At 37.5% G+C, this 18,364-nt stretch overlaps 3 protein-coding genes across 4 annotated transcripts; 2 read left to right on the top strand and 1 right to left on the bottom strand.

Annotated features, from left to right (window-relative positions):
* Positions 1 to 387: 387 nt before the first annotated feature.
* Positions 388 to 11,646, bottom strand: LOC110373102 (SET domain-containing protein SmydA-8). Of its 2 annotated transcripts, none has more exons than XM_021330246.3 (3): positions 10,154 to 11,646; positions 1,997 to 2,160; positions 388 to 737 (listed from the first exon to the last, which is right to left on the bottom strand). In XM_021330246.3, the coding sequence occupies exons 1-3, from the start codon at positions 11,325 to 11,327 to the stop codon at positions 582 to 584; spliced, it is 1,494 nt and encodes a 497-aa protein (XP_021185921.3). In that variant the 5' UTR covers positions 11,328 to 11,646; the 3' UTR covers positions 388 to 581. The 2 variants fall into 2 exon arrangements, with proteins under 2 accessions (XP_021185921.3, XP_021185922.3); XM_021330247.3 differs by lacking the exon at positions 10,154 to 11,646 and adding an exon at positions 6,453 to 7,739.
* LOC110373103 (visual pigment-like receptor peropsin) lies at positions 10,737 to 14,659 on the top strand. The gene is made up of 8 exons (XM_049852421.2): positions 10,737 to 10,804; positions 12,403 to 12,676; positions 12,809 to 12,971; positions 13,043 to 13,170; positions 13,251 to 13,473; positions 13,554 to 13,638; positions 13,897 to 14,043; positions 14,120 to 14,659. Exons 2-8 carry the CDS (start codon positions 12,580 to 12,582, stop codon positions 14,252 to 14,254), a joined length of 978 nt encoding a protein of 325 aa, XP_049708378.2. The 5' UTR covers positions 10,737 to 10,804; positions 12,403 to 12,579; the 3' UTR covers positions 14,255 to 14,659.
* Positions 14,660 to 14,695: 36 nt separating this feature from the next.
* LOC110373134 (rhodopsin, GQ-coupled) lies at positions 14,696 to 17,652 on the top strand. The gene is made up of 7 exons (XM_021330310.3): positions 14,696 to 14,846; positions 14,934 to 15,099; positions 15,360 to 15,502; positions 15,580 to 15,796; positions 16,169 to 16,244; positions 16,405 to 16,554; positions 17,489 to 17,652. The coding sequence occupies exons 1-7, from the start codon at positions 14,741 to 14,743 to the stop codon at positions 17,603 to 17,605; spliced, it is 975 nt and encodes a 324-aa protein (XP_021185985.3). The 5' UTR covers positions 14,696 to 14,740; the 3' UTR covers positions 17,606 to 17,652.
* Positions 17,653 to 18,364: the final 712 nt, after the last annotated feature.

Below are 18,364 nucleotides of genomic sequence, written 5' to 3'. Positions count from 1 at the left end.
GCTACACCTACTATCATCCCCCAGTGACGAGGTTATGCCCGGTCTATTATCATGTAAACCTCAAAAGCATCACAGTATGTCCATGTGGTGGATTTGACGACTAGGTGTGGTTTTTTGATACCCACTGTATGCCCGGATCGGGCCGAAATCGCTTTGTGGATTTCTGAAACTTTCATGTAGCAGCCTGGCATCGGAGAGTACGTTAATGTCAATCTTGCGCCTGATCTCGGATCGTGTGATCGTGTAGGATTTCCGTCCGATCACTACGAGCTACAAGAGTCAAGGAATAGAGATACACCTATGACTGCGCAAATGCTGGGTGATCTTATATGAGAATAGCCGTCGTAGTAGTAGTAGTACATATGGGAGTGGGTAAATGAAAACACATTTTATCATTTCGTATCATTTACTTTTCCAGTCTCGGCTATCTTTGTTGTATAATTAGGTATTTTTTTAATAAGTCAGGCAGGTACCTGACTACATAGATATTTAAGATTTCTATACACACGTAGGTAGGTACCTACATAGACACAAATAAAATAACATATAAAAATATTTATCTATCACATGTTCAGCACTTATTAAGCATCGAGGATGAAGAATCTTTCTTCTTGGGGTTTATCACAGCCTGGGCCAAGGTACCGGCGCCTCAGTTCTAGATCTGGGGGCGCGGAAATGTCGCCTTGGAGGATTATGTAGGCTTGTTCTATGGTGCTCTCGATTTCAGATTTTATTTCCTGAAACAGAAAATTTAAACGTTAGGTTTGTGTACAAAATAATACATATAAGGTTTGTGTACAAAATCTAAATATATAAAACTCAAAGGTGACTGACTGACTGACATAGTGATCTATCAACGCACAGCTGAAACCACTGGACGGATCGGGCTGAAATTTGGCATGCAGGTAGATGTTATGACGTAGGCATCCGCTAAGAAAGGATTTTGATCAATTCTACCCCCAAGGGGATAAAATAGGGGATGAAAGTTTGTATGAAACTTTGTCAATTTTAAACCGATCGGACTGAGACTTTGCATGCATAAAGCTACTATGGCGTAGGCAACCCTTAAGAAAGGATAGATTTTGATAAATTCCATCCCTAAGGGGATAAAATAGGGGATGAAAGTTTGTATACATCTGCTTAGATTTTATGAAGAAGTCCTGATGACGAATCAGAATTTTATGATGACGTTCGCTTAAATACGATTTTGATTAATTCAACCCCCATTCAACCCTCACGGGTGATAAAATGTATTAGTTTGAACCTATCAGTACGTAATGGAACCAACAAAATAATGTTTAGTTCTAAATGTTGAGAAGTTCGAGTAAGTTCACCCAATAACTTCATCAGTCATTCAATAAGTTTTAGCGCCTAATGACAGATTAGTAAAGAATATTGTGTACAAAGAAGTTTTGTAGGCCCTAATTTTTTGCACACGCTAAACAAAAGTAAAGCCGCAAAAACCATACCTAATTAATAATAATACTTCTTAACGCGAGCGAAGCCGCGGGCAAAAGCTAGTAATACCTACATATGGCATCACCATCATTTTGGTTCAAACTTCTGATATTGGAAGCGTGTTTAAACAAAATCTTAAGTACCTATCCCTAAACATAAAGGTCTACCTAATGATTCTCTAATGATCATTTTGTTAAACACACATTAGTTAACTCTCTGTGTAGAATACACACTACCTTTTAAACAAATTAATTCAAGCAACTTGTTGTTGATGAACCAAGTACAGACTTGAATCAGAGACGAAAACGTCAATTTATCTTCTTCAGATAAAAAAGTCTACAATACAAAATATCTTAAGGGTTTTATAAGAATAAAAGCTAACAGTATTTGCCCACTATTTAATGTATATTATTTTACACACAAACCTTCCTCTTGAAACACTCTGTTTGATAAAAAAAACTGCAAGATTTAAGCGCACAAAAGGACAAGGGGACAGAAAAAGCGACTTTGTTTTATACCATGTAGTGACGACAGTTACCTCATACAGGTCTGGCGAGCGCCGAGCGCGCTCTGCCAGCGCGGCGTGCAGGTGGTAGAGAAGCAGGCCGCGCAGGTGCGCGTCGCCCACGCCCAGCGCCGCCAACGTGCGCAGAGTGCCGCGGCACAGGTTCTCTTTCAGCGCCAGACGAGACTCCGACAGCTCTGGAAAACGACCACATTGAGTAATTAGTATTCACTAAGTATTCACACTGTGCTATCTACACAGTCTAAACAATTAGGTTCCAACATACCTAGTTATTGATTATTAAAAATAAATTGTACATTATTTTCAGTAAACTAAATCTATATTTACATAAATAAGGTCCAACATAGTCAAGTAGGTAAAGGGGGTCCCATAGGAATCTTAAGTTTCTTATAATAGCAATGTTTAACAAAGAAACTCTCGATATTTAATTTTTCTCTAAAAATATCCAGACTTGGTAATGATTTTAGAGAGAATTAAGGTACCTCTCTCTACGTCCCGTATTCAATCATGTTTAATTAATAAAATTGCATCAACGATGCATCAACCGACCGACCGCACAGATTGAGATATAGGTACCTACATATGAAACTTATAGGTTAACACCCGTATATCTTTGTTGTGAGGCGATGAAAAATTGCAAGCAGCATGTTTCCAAAGAGGAGGATGCCTCAAGGATCATCAATAAGACTATCTCCTGCAAGTTGTGGATGGATGTGGACGATTTATTAATTGAAAATAAGTATTCGTGCACACATTTGGGTTCTGAGGAAGCCAATGCCTATATTAGCTATACATAAAACACTTTGTACATTTTTGAAAACTTGAAACAGAGAGTGTCATTTCAGACACCAGTTTAAGAAAAATTACCTCCGTCACAGATTGATACCTTAGGTAACTATGAGTATGAGCTAAAACTATTTAAACAGTTGGCTTATAGTGTTTAACCGACTAACAAATTGATTCTCAATACATCATATCTTGGCGAAGAAATAGAAATAGTTGGCAGAATAGAATGCAGACCTTCACCATGTAACGGCACTCCGCCAAGTCCGACGCACTGAGCGATTGCTGAGTAGCAGTTTTGAGGGCACTCATATCTGTCATGTTCTATCTAACGCCATATAAATAAAATAATTGGTTCTCATGCACAATCGTCTTCTCAAACACTGACGCATTGCTAAGTGCAGTTCACTGTCATTGCCAGAACATTTTATTAATATTCACTTGTTTGGCAATGATTAGCGGATAAAATAGATTGGGCGTCAAAATTATGAATGATAGGTATGTACTAACGGTACAGGTAGACAGATCCACCTGGTGACGACGTGAGGACGAGCGTTCCTAGCCGCGGCGCCCATGTCAATCGGCGGTCAATCGTACTACTGCCCCTCACGATATTATCGTGGCCGATTTTATTCACTTGTTTGTTGCGTAGTACGTCGCATGCCGCACACTACACGTTATTCTGAACTCACAATGCAATACTAACTACATTCGACACTAGCCTTTAAAGTTTTACGTATTTGCTTTTACGGAATGACGCAGTTACAACTCAGTGAATAAAATAAAGGAGTATAATTATGTATTACTAATTCTTCGTACTCCTGAAATAGAAGCCATTCCTTACATATATTATTACTATACTAACCGTAGTATAACTACCTATGTGTGTCTAGAGTTGTTTTCAGAAAAGGACGGCGCTTGTTTCAGTTAATGGATAGGTATAGTCGAATTATAGGAGATTAATCGTGCGAAAGGGCCAAAAGATACTTGTGTCATTTAGCTTCAAACTATGCAGCTGTGTATTTTCAATTTCGGAGTGGTTGTGTTTTGCAAAGCATGCATCAGCATAGGTAATAGTGCAAGAGTACCAGCGTTATCTGCTCCAAATATGCATAAGCCGTGACGTTGTTTATTCGAACGCGATTTTACGAGCAACACGCGCTGGTTTGCGGGAACGTTTCCATTGTTCCATAAGATTCTCTGTCTTTTGTGTATGTACACGTACCAAAATAATAAAGATGTTTATTAATTTTCACAACTTTCATAATTAATGATGGGATCTAATGATTAAATTCAAGAGTTATCAGGTCTACCTAAAAGTCTGGCTGTATCTGAAAAGATGGTCTAATTTTTTGAACTTTAGTATTAGGAAGAAGATAAGGTGACCTACAAAATGCGTAACTACGGCTTACACGTAAACATATTTATATTTATCTAACAAAATATTTTATATGAATGTGGATGCGACATACATTCAACAACTAGATTGTATATTATGTTACTTGCAGCATAAGTCCAGATAAAGGGTGAAATTAGAAACGTATAAGAACCAATAACTTACTAAAATCTAAGATCCAAACAATTTTAGTTCCCAAGATATGTAAGTAGGTACTTTTCTTCTGTGGGTAATGGAAACGGATACCCATGCAATTATGACATAACATTTGTTAAACACTTTTATTTACGTATTTAATTAGTGCCTTTCTTTTTATACTTCTGTTTTTGGTATTAAAATATTAAGGAATTTTAATTAAGATGCTGCTAATGGATTTTTAATTTACAAATTTTCATTTCATAACTAAATTCGTTTGTAGACATAAAATTGTTCGTACTCAAACAAAGGTGCTTGCCATCTTGACCTGATTAGGAAGGGTCTTCCTGATTTGACTAATTTCAAAGTGAAATCTTTCTAATTGCTCTTTTTAATTGTGGGTTAACATTAAGCCATCATTCTTTAATAACGATAGAGTCCGTTACAGATTTCCATGGATGAAGCTTTCTTATGTAACAAACATTTCATAAAAACCGACTACATTTAGTCGCAATCAAATCGGTTTAACCGCTTAGCCGTACTACTACGTTACAGAATGACAAAAATGTATACAGATCTACACAGCTACCTACACGTCAAACTGTTAACGCTCGGTATTTTCTGCCAGGCGTTTCAGGAAGTATTTTGAAACTCTATTGATGATAGCGAGGTAACAATGGTACTATACTACTACAAGTTGTTCTAAATAAAGTAATAAATAAACTAAAATATTTATAACAATAAGGGCTGATTTTTCAATCATCAGTTAACTTCTATCTGAGGAATAAATATGGCGGTTTGACATATTTTCCATACAAAAGCTGTCAAAACGTTAAAAATATTCCCCAGATAGAAGTTATCTGGCGATTGAAAAATCAGCCCTAACACAAACAATATTATTGTTTAAATAAACCTTGACATAGTGGATGCACCGCAACATGTCCTAGAAACATAAGACGAACGCAGTTGGTTTCATTTGTAATACTTATTTGTAGCTATTCATTGGATAGGTTAAAGGTTTACAAGCTGTCTACTAGCCGCGAATAATATCGCGTATCATTGTTTTGCATATAATTTATTAACATGTACCTACTAGCGTAGCTCCTACTTTGAACAAAAATCGGAGGATTCCAATTTTTTACCGCCTACAAAAGAGGGGGTTCTCAGTTTGACCTGTCTGTCTACATGTACATGTGTTTGCGCGCGATTATCTCACTTTTTGCTGAATCCATTTTGATGCGGTTTTCAGTCTAGTAGATATTTGTCAGACTTATGAAAAGCTTTTAGCTTTATTGAAGGCGTTTTGTTTAATGTTTGCTTAAAAAGATTTTGTAAGACCTCGTTGAGCTAAATGTAGATACCGTGAATAAAGATTAATTGTTCATCTTAGATAGACGCCGTGTAAATAAGCTATCGATTTATTCAGCCTACGTTAAAACGATCCCGACACGAAGAAAACAAACAACATTCAGTTTGTTTGTGTTCGGCTAAAAATAAAGGATTTGAAAGCGAAATAAGAAACAAGTACGTTTTCTTTCTTATTTTAGCTACCTACCGGATCTGTGAAGTCGTAAATTATTTGGTAATACACTTTTATTGCAAAGACTACCAATTACCACTTATGATATGTAAGTAGATGCCAAAATTTCCCAAGTGAAAAAATGGGGCCAAACTACCCGTGTTTGTCTAAATGGCATAGGAAAATAGGGTACCTATACCTAGACAAAGGCCACGCATGCATTTGCTAAGCTTACTGACTGAATATGCCTAATATTAGATGAACCTAATCTGCAATGGGATTGGGTTAATTAAAGCAAAGTAGAGGGAAAATATGCGGCATTCATTAGGCAGCTCCTAATTATTAGACTGTCTGACTGGAGGTTAATTCTAGACTCATATTAATAGTAAGTCTAATATTACATGCGTGCTCTCTATCAAGTGAAGTTACTTGATATTACTGTTAACAAAATAAAACAAAGTAAACAAAGCTTTTACACATATTTTCGTATTATATTGGGAATAATCTAAAATGCTAATCGTTATTTTGGTTAGGATGCTGTGTTTGCGTTAGAATTTAGTATAATATTGTCAAAGTTATTCGGCAGTTATAGGCATTGCGCTACACTGAAGCCAATTGAATGATTTATCAAATACCATTTAGCTTCAATCCTTCGGTAAATCCAATTTTCAACGCTAATCTCAATCGCAAATCGATGAAGATATGATTAGAGTAAGGGATGAAATTAGCTAATCGTGCTAGAATAGCCGCTTCCAGGCGAAATTGATCATCCAGGTCCAAGGAACCAACTAAGCTTCCCAAAATGCTCTGAATAGTCCTTACTTCGTCTGGTGTATTTTTAGAAGCACAATTATCACAGCACCACTCCGCTTCAGGGTTTAAAGGCGACGTCGGAAGCAGAATTCCCACACATTCTTTGTTGAAACATTTCAGTGCAGATAGCTTTGTTCCCATCTCTGTATTATCTTTACATCGCTCACACTTGCACCAGAAATGTTTTGATTTATAAAGGAAACATCTTCTAGCTGGAGTACACAATAATAGCCCTGTGTAGCACGTAAGAATCTCTTCTCCAACTTCAATATCCTTTGTGGCATATACAGCCATGGTGTAATCAGGATAGAACACATTTCTTGTATTTGGGACACAATTGTGATTGAGAAATGCTGACAGTGGGTAAAGTCCTCGTAGTGGTATTTTTCCGTCTAGTGGGTTATTAGGAATCCTGAAGGAGTTTATGTTGATAATGGAGTGCACTAGTTTCATAAATGTTATTTGGTCATCCGGCACCACATGCCTCCTGTGCAACATTTCAAGTTCCAAGAATTTGCCTTCATTATTGTTTTGTAAAAAAGTTAACAGCAATTTGTGATCTTTCTTAAGAAGTAAAAACCGTAAATAAATCTGCATTCGTGCCAATACTTCTGGATGATGGATGTCATTAACACTATCAGGTTTTGGCTTCCAGTTGGTTGTGATGAAGTTGCATTCAGTGTCGTGATCCTTGCTGGTTTTGCATTCTTCTGAACAGATTGCCAATGAACATAGTTCACAAGGGCGGCAAGCTTTGTTGACTTGATGACAAACGGTGCAGTAGCAGTCTCCGGCTCGGTCGGTACGCGGTGCTACAATCAGCGGCTTATTCTTGAAGATCAAGGTTCCTTTCTTGATTGGTTGCAATGCAAATAATCCTCGCCCTCCGAGTTTTGATGGTTTGATGGTCCAGAGGGGTTGAGAAACTTCTTCAAGGTATGCCATTAACTGCGTGTGTATCTTTTCGGCGATTGTGTGCGCCATTTCGGAGCTGCCGCTGGAGTGCTAGTGCGCTGGAGGGCATGGTAGGTGGAGCAGCGCGCCGCGGCTGACTGACGCCGCCAATCCACCGACAACATCGATGTAACCCGTTATGAAAATAGCCACTGGAAATAATAAATCTCATCTGTTCCATGGAGCCAGCTCACGTGTCGAATCTGACGTAATATACGTCGGTTTAGCGATTTATGTTTAGTTTACTATTGCACGTTGCGACCTAAAAGCCGAGTCAGTATGTTTAACTGTCAATAAAAACCGTTTCAATTCATCAGAACACAGACCGGGTCCGAAGTGTGTAAGTATCTACATTGTAGAAGCACTTCGTGACCTCATTTCCTTTTTGTGCTTCTGAAGTTGGAAGTTCTTCATGCCCGGATTAAAATGTGCGTAAAATTATAATTTTCCAGCAGGATTACACATTTTTTCAATCATCAAATTTTCTTTCATAAAGTTGAACCCAAACAAATACCTTCAAACATAAACAAATACTTCGCTATTAAATAGGGCAGACGTGTAAAGTGAACGAAACCATTTTCCTTAGCAGACAGATCGCGTGATTGCGTGACCCAGTTGACTAATGTTTACAACAATCATGTCTTTTCATTCCCTTGTCAGCGAAAACAATGATATTTATCATCGATAGGTATACTTTTCCGCAAACGTGAACAATTGCCTCTTAAACAGTTCAATTAAATGAGGCTGTGTAGAGCGTCGATGTTAATAAACTTGCACTGGTCTACGTCAACGGTAAGATATTCAAGACCAGGATGTTTACAGTTTCCAAGCATCGACCGGTTAATTGTCAGACACGAGGAATTCATTAATCAGATCGACACGTAACATTGTTAACATCTTTGCATCGATTGGAAAACCGTAAATGCTGTGAGAAGGGTTCGATTCCTTAATCGAGCTGTGATCATTTTCGTGACACACCGGACTTTTGGATATGTATTTGGGTCCCAGCGACCTTTCCAACCTGTTCAAATCTACATTTAAATCTGTCCTGGATTTCTATTAACTAAAATTGGCATACGTTTATCTTTTTATCACAATCTTTCATCTATCTAGGGAAATAAATTGACTACGCTTGCGGATAATGTATGTAGACTAAACATAATTATTTAGGAATCCATCGGTTGGGTATAAAACGTTTTCCTTACACTTGTGAAGGTTATTGGCATGGAAACATGTCTCAGGTAGTGTTAAATATTAAAGTTATTCGTTATATGAATGACTGAAGGGATGATTGGCAGCAATATTTTGATACTATGCGTAGAGTGACGAGTAGATTGGCTGCGTTCAATAAATGCATAAAATAGGCAGATGGATTATGTATGCAATTCTTTTGATTATGTCATTTCAAGCATAAGATTCCGTGATAATATGTATGCGGAATACAAGACAGACTTGTAGCATAAATAAAAATAAGTATCTATTAAAAACTCAGTAACTACTTTAACAACAGGAACAATCTTTCAATACCTAATTATGAACGGTTGTTATTTATTTTTAAGTGGGCTTGGCCTATTTTACATTCATAAAACATTAGCGCCACCGTGGGCAGAAGCTAGTGTAACATCTTGTACGAATGCACTGGACTCCGGTACAAATCTAGAAGTTCATAAAATTGCAGCGGGACGTAGTTACCACGTAATTGGTTGGATCCTTGTTATCCTTCAGCTCTGATCTAGTGCTCAAATAAGACAGTTCCCATGGTCGGCTACCATGGGAACTGTCTTATTTGAGTAGCAGAATATTGTATTGTGTAACTTTGAGCTACCTAGATACATCCAGCTCTTAGATGCAGGGCCAAATATAATAAAAAAATCTAAAACACCGGGACATGCATTTTGTATGTAGACTGAAATAAATGTGTTTTGATGGTCCTAAAATACAAACAAAAAATGATTATACATTTACCTTCGACAAATCCAAATAAATGCATATTTATGTGTTTAAGCTCATATGCACCTACATATGATTTACATATTTGTAGGTATTATGCATTAGGTAATCGGTACTTCAGCTTCCCGCTTTACAGGTATGTATCGGGAATCAGGTAGGCGCGCGACGTCGGCAGCCATTAATAGCATACAATGTCTGACGCGCTATAGGAAATGACGCATTGTTTACCGCGATTTGCAATGTTACCTGTACTTGAGCGGAATATAATTATTGCAAAAGTACCGGTAGGCCATAAGCCTTTATCGATAGGTACAGTTGAAAGAACAATCGAGAGCTACTGACGTCACTTTGTTTCAATCAATACTATACTAATAATTGATTGTAAAACATTTTCCAGTACACTAATGTTTTTATATGTAGAGCTAAACTTTTCAATGTCACGTCGTAAAGTATTTCAAAACAGACGAGATTACGATAAACTATATCTTTGTATATCTGATTATTCAGATTGATCTTAACCTTAAAAGTATCTAATATTTACTGGTTTAACATCTTGTGTATAAATATTAATATGTTACTTATATTTAGGAAAACTTAAAAATTACTTGGTGAAACGTACCGTGCCAACGATATCCTTCGACCTCTCCAAACGCACAGATTAGGCGGCACTGAAGATCGATCACTATTTGGTTTGTCTTCGGAATATACTTTGATATTCGATTAACTAAAAAACTTTCTAAATCTGGTACACTCTCAAAGTTTAATGTCCCCATGAGACTTCCGAGGGCTCCCTGGATGGCGCAAATATTTTTGATAGGAACTCGCATGTTACACTGCAAACATCGCCAGGAACTTGAGCAGTTCAGTGGCTCTATGGGTAGCAGATATCCTGAACATTGATTTGAGAAGCACTTCAGGGCACCGAGGAGGGTTCCTCGTTCAGTAGGATCAGCACATCGGTCACATTTACACCAGAAATGTTTTGTTTTGTAAAGGTGAGTACGACGCGCCGGCGTTCCCCATAAGAGCCCAGAGTAACAGGAAAATATTTCTGTCCCCGCTCTTATAGGCTTTACTGCTTTTACCGTCATTTGAAGGTCACTGTTGAAATAGTATCTCGTATTTGGAACACAATTGTGATTCATCAATCCCGACACAGGATACAATCCACGCATACTCATTTCCTTTTTACCGTACGCAGTGGCAATTTGAAATGCATTCGTGTCTAACGCACAACAGGCTAATATCATTAGCTGCTCTTCTTCTTCTGGTATGTCATAATATTGTTTCAAATTTCTTATTTCTGATCCGTGTTGAGGTAAATCGTGTGCTTGTAGGCATGACATAAACATTATTTGGTCATTATTCAACATCTGTGCTCGGATGGGTGTTAAAGCGCGAGACAGTAAGATGCCATCAACATCCTCGACAGGTGTATTGATATTCCAGCGGGATATTATACCACAGTCGTGTAAATGAACGTTAGTATTCTGACACTGAACAGAGCACAATAACAATAAACACTTTGAACACTTGTATAAAGTATCAATGTCTAGTTTTCCGCACACCGTACAGCCTTGTTCGACGGCGCTTCCAGCTCGAGGGCCATATATGAGAGGTCGGTCAACGAACAGCACTTCGCCTGGCATTATATCCTCGGTGGCGAACAGGCCTCGCCCACCGAAGGGAGATTCGCTGACCATCCATTTGCACGTATATTGCAGGTCGTCTACATATTCGCACAGTCCGAGGTGTTCCTTTACCATTTGCGACAATTGCTCCAACGACAACATCCTGCCGCGACCCGACCGATGACGGCACTGCACTGAGCGCTCAATGCGAATATACAAATCAGCGAGTTTGATAACAGCTAGGCAATGATCGGTTATAAGTATAACATAGCCAAAAACGTACGCGATCTTCTCCGCAATTAACTGAGTCCGATAGAAGTGTGCCGGCCGCGTGGAGTACGTATACGGACCTGACGTATTCTTCACGGGCGTTGCCAAGCCAATAACGTATAGATTATCAGGTAATTTACGTACAAGTTCTGTACGGCGCTCGACGTTCTCATATCACACGATTCAGCGGTTACCTGAGCTCGTCCTACAAACGTGTGAAATACGAAGACGTGACATCTGGGAAAAATCATGTACCTATGTTATAAATAGAGTTCGGTTGATAACTATTTTTAAATCAGTGGGAATTGAAATATATTAGGAGCTCAGTGCTCTGGTTTAATATACAAAAACAGCTGCGGTGAATTAGGTACCGGGAGATTTATCTTGTTAATTAATTAACTTCGCCTATTGAAAACCTCCGTTAAATATCGGTTTGCGAAAAGCATAGTACGATTAAAGTTTAACACCTACATTCATTTGTTTATTTATTAACTGAAATTGTGACGAAAGGTGAAATCTCCATACGGAATTCATATCATGACTGCAAGCAACATCTCGGGTTCGATTCCCGGATAGAGCTGACATTGCTCTGTAATATAAAAAGTTCTTTTTATCAAAGCCACAAGAGTAGCTATTTGGCGTCGAAGTATAGTTTTCTCATAATCTCTTATCTACGTATACTTAATACATTGTATTCTATACGGCACCTAAATAAATAGTTTAATAAAATTTTTAAATAGGTAGCCATTGGCAGACCCATCATAGGTTCTTGGCGGCTCAGTTATAACTTTTTAGGAACGTAGGTAAATAGTACATTATTGAGAACATAAACAGCGAAGTTAGCGTCGTGAATCATGAAGTACCTCAGCTTGTGCACCGTAGCAGGACACACGGCACGTTCACGCCCTCGATGGCGCGCACAAAGTGGCGTCAGGGAACGTAACCAGATCCACTCCCTTTGTTGTAGCGAGTCCCTACGCGGTGGTTCGACAACCTGACCAGTCTCTGTAACAACTTCAACTACGTGGACGTTTATGTGATTATGGAAAAATAATCTAAATGCCCAATACACACCAGTATCACCTCGCGAACATTTTTCACGGTGCCTGACGGTGCAGTGATCAAAGAAAGTGGTTACCCCAGAATGCAAACCTTGTTTGAGGATCTCGAAGATGAGTGTCCGTGGTATTATTTCGACAGTTCTTACAAAGTGTTACTGGGAGCTTGCCTTTTTATATTCGGTTTGTTTCTCATTAGTTTAATTACTGCCTAAAACATATATTTCAACATTTAATGAGTCATAAATTAATTTTGGAGAGTAGTGTGTTTGTGTTTCCATTTTATTATGTTAATGTGGGGCTATAATTCAATAGGTGTGTTCGGGGTGTTCCTCAATGGTTGGCTTTTTGCCACATTCATCCACAGTCACCTGCTCATATTCAGGAGTCATATTCTGGTACTTAATCTGTGCACAGCATCACTTGGCAGGAATCTTGTCGGATTTCCATTTGCCGGATCATCGGCTATAGCGAAAAGGTAAAAAATATATTATTGAATCGAATTAATTATATTTGAGTCCTTGTCTTAACATTTAGGTATTGTTTTAGATGGCTCTTTGGTCCTTCGTGCTGCCAACTATTTGCATTTCTGAATCAATTCTTTGGTGTCTTTCAAATGACTGCCTTGTTTGTGGCAGTTTTGGAGCGATATTTATTAGCAAAGTACTTCAGACGTGGTATGTAACACCAATTAAAAAAAATTGTGACTTGCGTAACAACTGTTTTGGTTTTGATTTGATTTTGTTTTTTATTTCAGAAAGATTTCTCTGTACGCGAATGTATTGGTCTTTCGTTGGCCTCAGTTGGTTTAATTCATTTATTTTCGCCATTCCCCCTTTGTTTGGCTATGGGAAGTACTCTTGTGATTCAACCGGAACTACTTGCACATTTCTTTGGCCATCATTAACTTCTGGAGCCAAACACATAGGTTTTAGCATACCTTATATTCTTGTGTGTGGAGTCATACCAGTCGTCGCTATGTAAGTAGATTATATGTAATTGTAATACAAAGTCATTGAAGGATTGCTTCATTTAATTAACGGATATTTCATATTTCCAGATTTAATTACATGGGAAAAGCTGTTCGATTAGAAAGAATATTCTACAAAGGCGAGCAGCAAAAGGAACAAACGAAGCTTACGCAGGTAAATTCTAATTCAGTGTATACCTAATTTTAATACACGGACGCCATAGCAAAAGTTTGACATGTTTGGAAATGCATCGGTTGATTCCAGAATTATTCGGCAGTTTATAATCATCTATCTGCTTGTCAAAGGGTGCTATACTTGGCAAGGGTATTCCAACAAATTAGAATTCTGAGCCAATTGGTATATTCGAGACAGTTTCCTATTTATTATAATTTGTCTTTTAACACCATTAAAATATATGATGTACTATTTCAGACTCTTCATGCAGTGTCCATTAGTACGTTGGCGTTTTGGATACCTGCTGCCGTTTTGGTTGGTTACCAGTGGTTACCATTACTCATATACGGATACAGACCACATGTGCCATCTGCTTTGGCGGTGATTGCACCTATCGCCTCGGAGGTCAGTTACCAATTCAAATCTAGTTAATTTATAGAAGTAAATGGCGGTACTAGATTTCGAATTTTCTCTCCATCAGGCAGCCACAAGTATTCCAGTACTTTGTTTCATTGCTGGTGATGAGAGGCTCCGCGCCGCACTTCTTGGACGCATGCGCAGAAATTACGCCTTGCTTCAACCCGAGCAGGCTAAACGGTACAACAACTTACTTTAAGAGGAGCAAGATGAACGAAGAGGAACATCCTTGCATGCCTGATGCCTGTAGGGCCCCGTTGGAGATATTCTAAATGATGTCCCCCCAAGAAATGATCAGCAGCAATACAATTCATGATGCTATAAGAGAATTGTGTACACATTTGAAATGTATATCCCTACGCTTATAATAAAAGTTTAAGTTACATATCGTAATTTTCGTATTTAAAACTCCAACACTAATTGCGTTGCGCTTGCTCAGTAGGTACGTAAACTCACAATTCAACTAAGTACTTCTGCGTACAATGGGTGAAGCAGAGCATGAACCAACTGGTGTTGTGACTGACTCAAGATGCAACTTGAGATTCAGGTTTCACACACATCAGGATTATAATGAGCATTACCACAAGTCTTCTAGACTCGTTTAGTGTAGCATTGAAGTCATTAAATTGCTTTGTAAATCTGATTTTATTAGTCTTTGACCGATTGAAATTTTGAATTAAATATAATGATATCAGTAAGTTCGAATGAAAATATTACAGTTAGTTGTGTTTGGAAAGAAGTTTTCAGTCATGAAGAGAGAATTGTTTTGCATCAAGGTTTTTTCATCACAGGTAAAATCAATTCTACATACATATATTTAATGTGAATAGACGTGTTATTATTAACTAGCATATTTTATAATGATGTAATGATTTCAGGTTTATTGTCAGTCTTATTGAGCTTTTGGTTAAGTGTGACCCTTCTGTTTTCAAACCTTCGATTTGATAGCAGTTATCGCAACTTGAATAATTTCATAGCTGTGGGGTGTGTCAGACGTATTGTACCGACGGTCTTGCACCTGCCGCTTGTCAGATACATACAAACGTGAGTTTGATGGGTATAATTGAACTATTTGTTTAATACCTTATGTTTACTCAGTCCTTTTAATCGATTCAATATATCGTCAGAAAGATTTTGTAGTTTGAGTCATTTTCTCCACTAATGTGTAATACACAATGTGCATCTGCAATTACATACTCATAATGCAATAATATGACTTCCTGCAACTCATTTTGATCATGCAAGTATATTTCATCGTGCAGACACTCTTCATCGTCTTTTTTCTAATGAGCGTACGTTTACAGACCTTTCAGTTTACTGTCTGAATTTGAAACATTCTCTTGTGAACTTTTTGCTTTCGTGGAGACGTTTTTGGCAGTGCTCGAGGTCGAATGCCTTACGCACGTCTGTATTGAAAGATATGTCGTTGCAAAATACATAACCAACGGTAAGTGATTCTCTATTTAATGTTGCATGATTATTATCATACTAAATTATGGTTGCTTCATGTTTATTGTTTTCAAGGTTGGCAGATACAGAGGAACCACTATCATTTGTTTATTTGTCTGTGTGTGTTCTTTGCTGAACTTTATTCTATTCCACCACTGTTCGGGATTGGGAAGTATGGATACGATTTCCAATGTACTTCTTGCACCTTTGATATGGTGTTACCAGAAACGTGGCAGAGGTATATCATCGTAGCCATTTTTGCTCTTCGAAGCGTCAAGCCTACTATTGTCATGTAAGTAGGAACCTACTTTTAGGTACCTATTATTTAAAAACATAGTTGCGTATAGTCAAATGTAGGTCACAAGAGGTGATACATCTCAAGCAATTTGCGTGTGTACCAAATTGCTTCGAGTAAACTTAACCTAATCAGAGGCTTAACTAGTGTTGCAAATTAGCCGTGTCAATTAGATAGCACTGGGGAGAAGGCAGCTTCGATTAATAATGGTAGGCAATTAGTCCAATTAGTACAAACTTTGACTGACACGAACTATTAACGACGTACAATTTTAATTGCTTTTTTGTGTGAAATTTTCCTTAACTACATTTACAAGGTGAGGCAGAATAAACTTTTGGGGCAATATAAAAGAAATTTCGAATGTTTCAGGGTGATGATGCTTATATGGGCTCGTATACTGGAGAAGAAGCTTCCTTGCTCTATGAGGAATCAATGTTTTACTCGGGTGGGTTTTAGTCCCTTAATATATTAAAGCTAAAAAAGAGTACCTACTCCTAATATTGTCCACATAGCTGTTTTCTACTAAGTAATCTTATATCAATACTAAGTAAGTCTATTTGACCACTCTGAGTTAAGAAATAATTCTATGACTTTCTTTATTTTAGAGTGTGACCATAATAACGATGGTGAACCTGCTGTGCTGGGCACCGATCGCACTAATCAGAGGCAGTGTGGTCTTGTCTAACTTTATGTATGTGGACACGGTACCTCTGCCTTCAGGGACTTACATCATGTGGGCTATGTGGATTCATTGGGTAAGGAAATCTTTTTAATTATGAAACCTATATAAAAGAACAACAATTAGGCGTAAAACTATCCCCCCGCAATACTGTCTTCAGGAAACGTATCCAGAATACTGGCTGCAAGGCTTTTAATTATGATTTCGATGTCCCGATTAGTTTTATGAAACAGTGTCTTAGCTGAGGAAATGTGAGTTGGTTGGAAAGGGCTATTTTGAAAATTAGTACCTGACTTTAGTCATTTATTTCTTTGTTTCCATTATCGCTGGCAGTGGGCAGTAAAGAGGCATGTAAACAATAGAAATATGGATGATGTGATTTATATTTACCAAGCATAATAAAGATGTTAACGATATACTTACTGCGAAGCGGTCGCTATTTTTATGAACTCCTGTAACTTACGCCTGGCTAATGATGCGTCAAATAGTACGTGCGTCCCGAATGTTGTGTAAGAAGCTTTATGAGAAGTGACGTAATTGCGAAATGGTGCAGCGTCCTCGACTCATGACACGCCAATTCATCTGTGACTCATGTGGCGTACATCACTGAGACTGCCAAATAAATCGCTATCATTCTTTTAAACACTTCTTTGATCGTAAAGTTGATGAATCTATATGTTATACGCGTTTAATGGCACTTTGTTTTGCATCGATCTATTTTGAAGTTTCAATGATCTTCATATTCGAGTCGAACGCATCTTTAATCTTCGCGAACATATTTCCGTGGTGTTTTTTTTTATATTATGCATTCTCTAACATAAAAAAAATAATGTAATGTCTATCTATGGCATATATATTTTTTTCATTTTATTGACGAGATGTCAACTGACGCTTCTATAGCAAGGCAAAGTTTCCTATTAAATTCTGTATTTAAAAAAGAAAACATATTACCTTTGAGCAATAAAAAATACTTAATGTATGTACTTACATTGATACGCATTTTATTTCAGGTTGCGCCTGCTCTGACAGCGATAGCAATGTTCCTCGTCGACGATCGAGTGCGGGGCAAAATGTTCAACTGGCATGCTACGGATAATGAAGTCCAAATAGATGATAAGAAAGATTGAATTTGTTACTTACTACTTGCAGAAGATGTAAAAGTTCTTCTGTATAAATAAGTATTAAATATCAAGTAAGGTTTAACTGTCTGTCTTATTAAGTGCAAACCTGGTAATGAGGATAATTAAAATAATTGAAAATCGATAGTTTCTTTCTCTTTTTTTCCAAACTAAAAGTATGCATATCGTATTCTTAAACAACAGACGTTTTACTCTAACTCTGAAACCAAATACATGACAAAATATGGTGGTATACATCTTAAACTTTATTCCTTTGTAAATAGGCAAACTCAACCAAAACTAAACCTTTTTTGAAACTTTTGTGGGCAATGGAGATATTATTTTTTTAAAAATCGTAAACAGGAAGTGAGTTATTACAAGTCTAAGTACATACTCGTACATACCGCGGTATTGACCATTGGAATTCATGTTATGGGCGCCATGGCACATTTACCGCATAGGAATTAATGAAGGTCCCTCTACGAAGGTCTTATTGCACATGTGACTATTGTGGCAATTACATGCCTTTGTAACTACTTAAACATGCTGTGATTAACCCATAGAAGTTGCTTATAGCAACAATATTCATCGTCCATCAGAGTTAATACCGAAATAATACAAGGTATTAAATAAATATGAAGTTTTGGATTGAAATATAACACACGCACAGTTTATATATTTTATTATATTAGATATTTATGTATAGTATACATAATAGTAACATTAAATAATGTATGAAACCGTATTAAATACGATTACAAGATTGCC

Source organism: Helicoverpa armigera, chromosome 6 (genome assembly GCF_030705265.1).
Source record: "Helicoverpa armigera isolate CAAS_96S chromosome 6, ASM3070526v1, whole genome shotgun sequence".
NCBI classification, from domain to species: domain Eukaryota; kingdom Metazoa; phylum Arthropoda; class Insecta; order Lepidoptera; family Noctuidae; genus Helicoverpa; species Helicoverpa armigera.
This window is presented reverse-complemented; position numbering and strand designations above follow the sequence as displayed.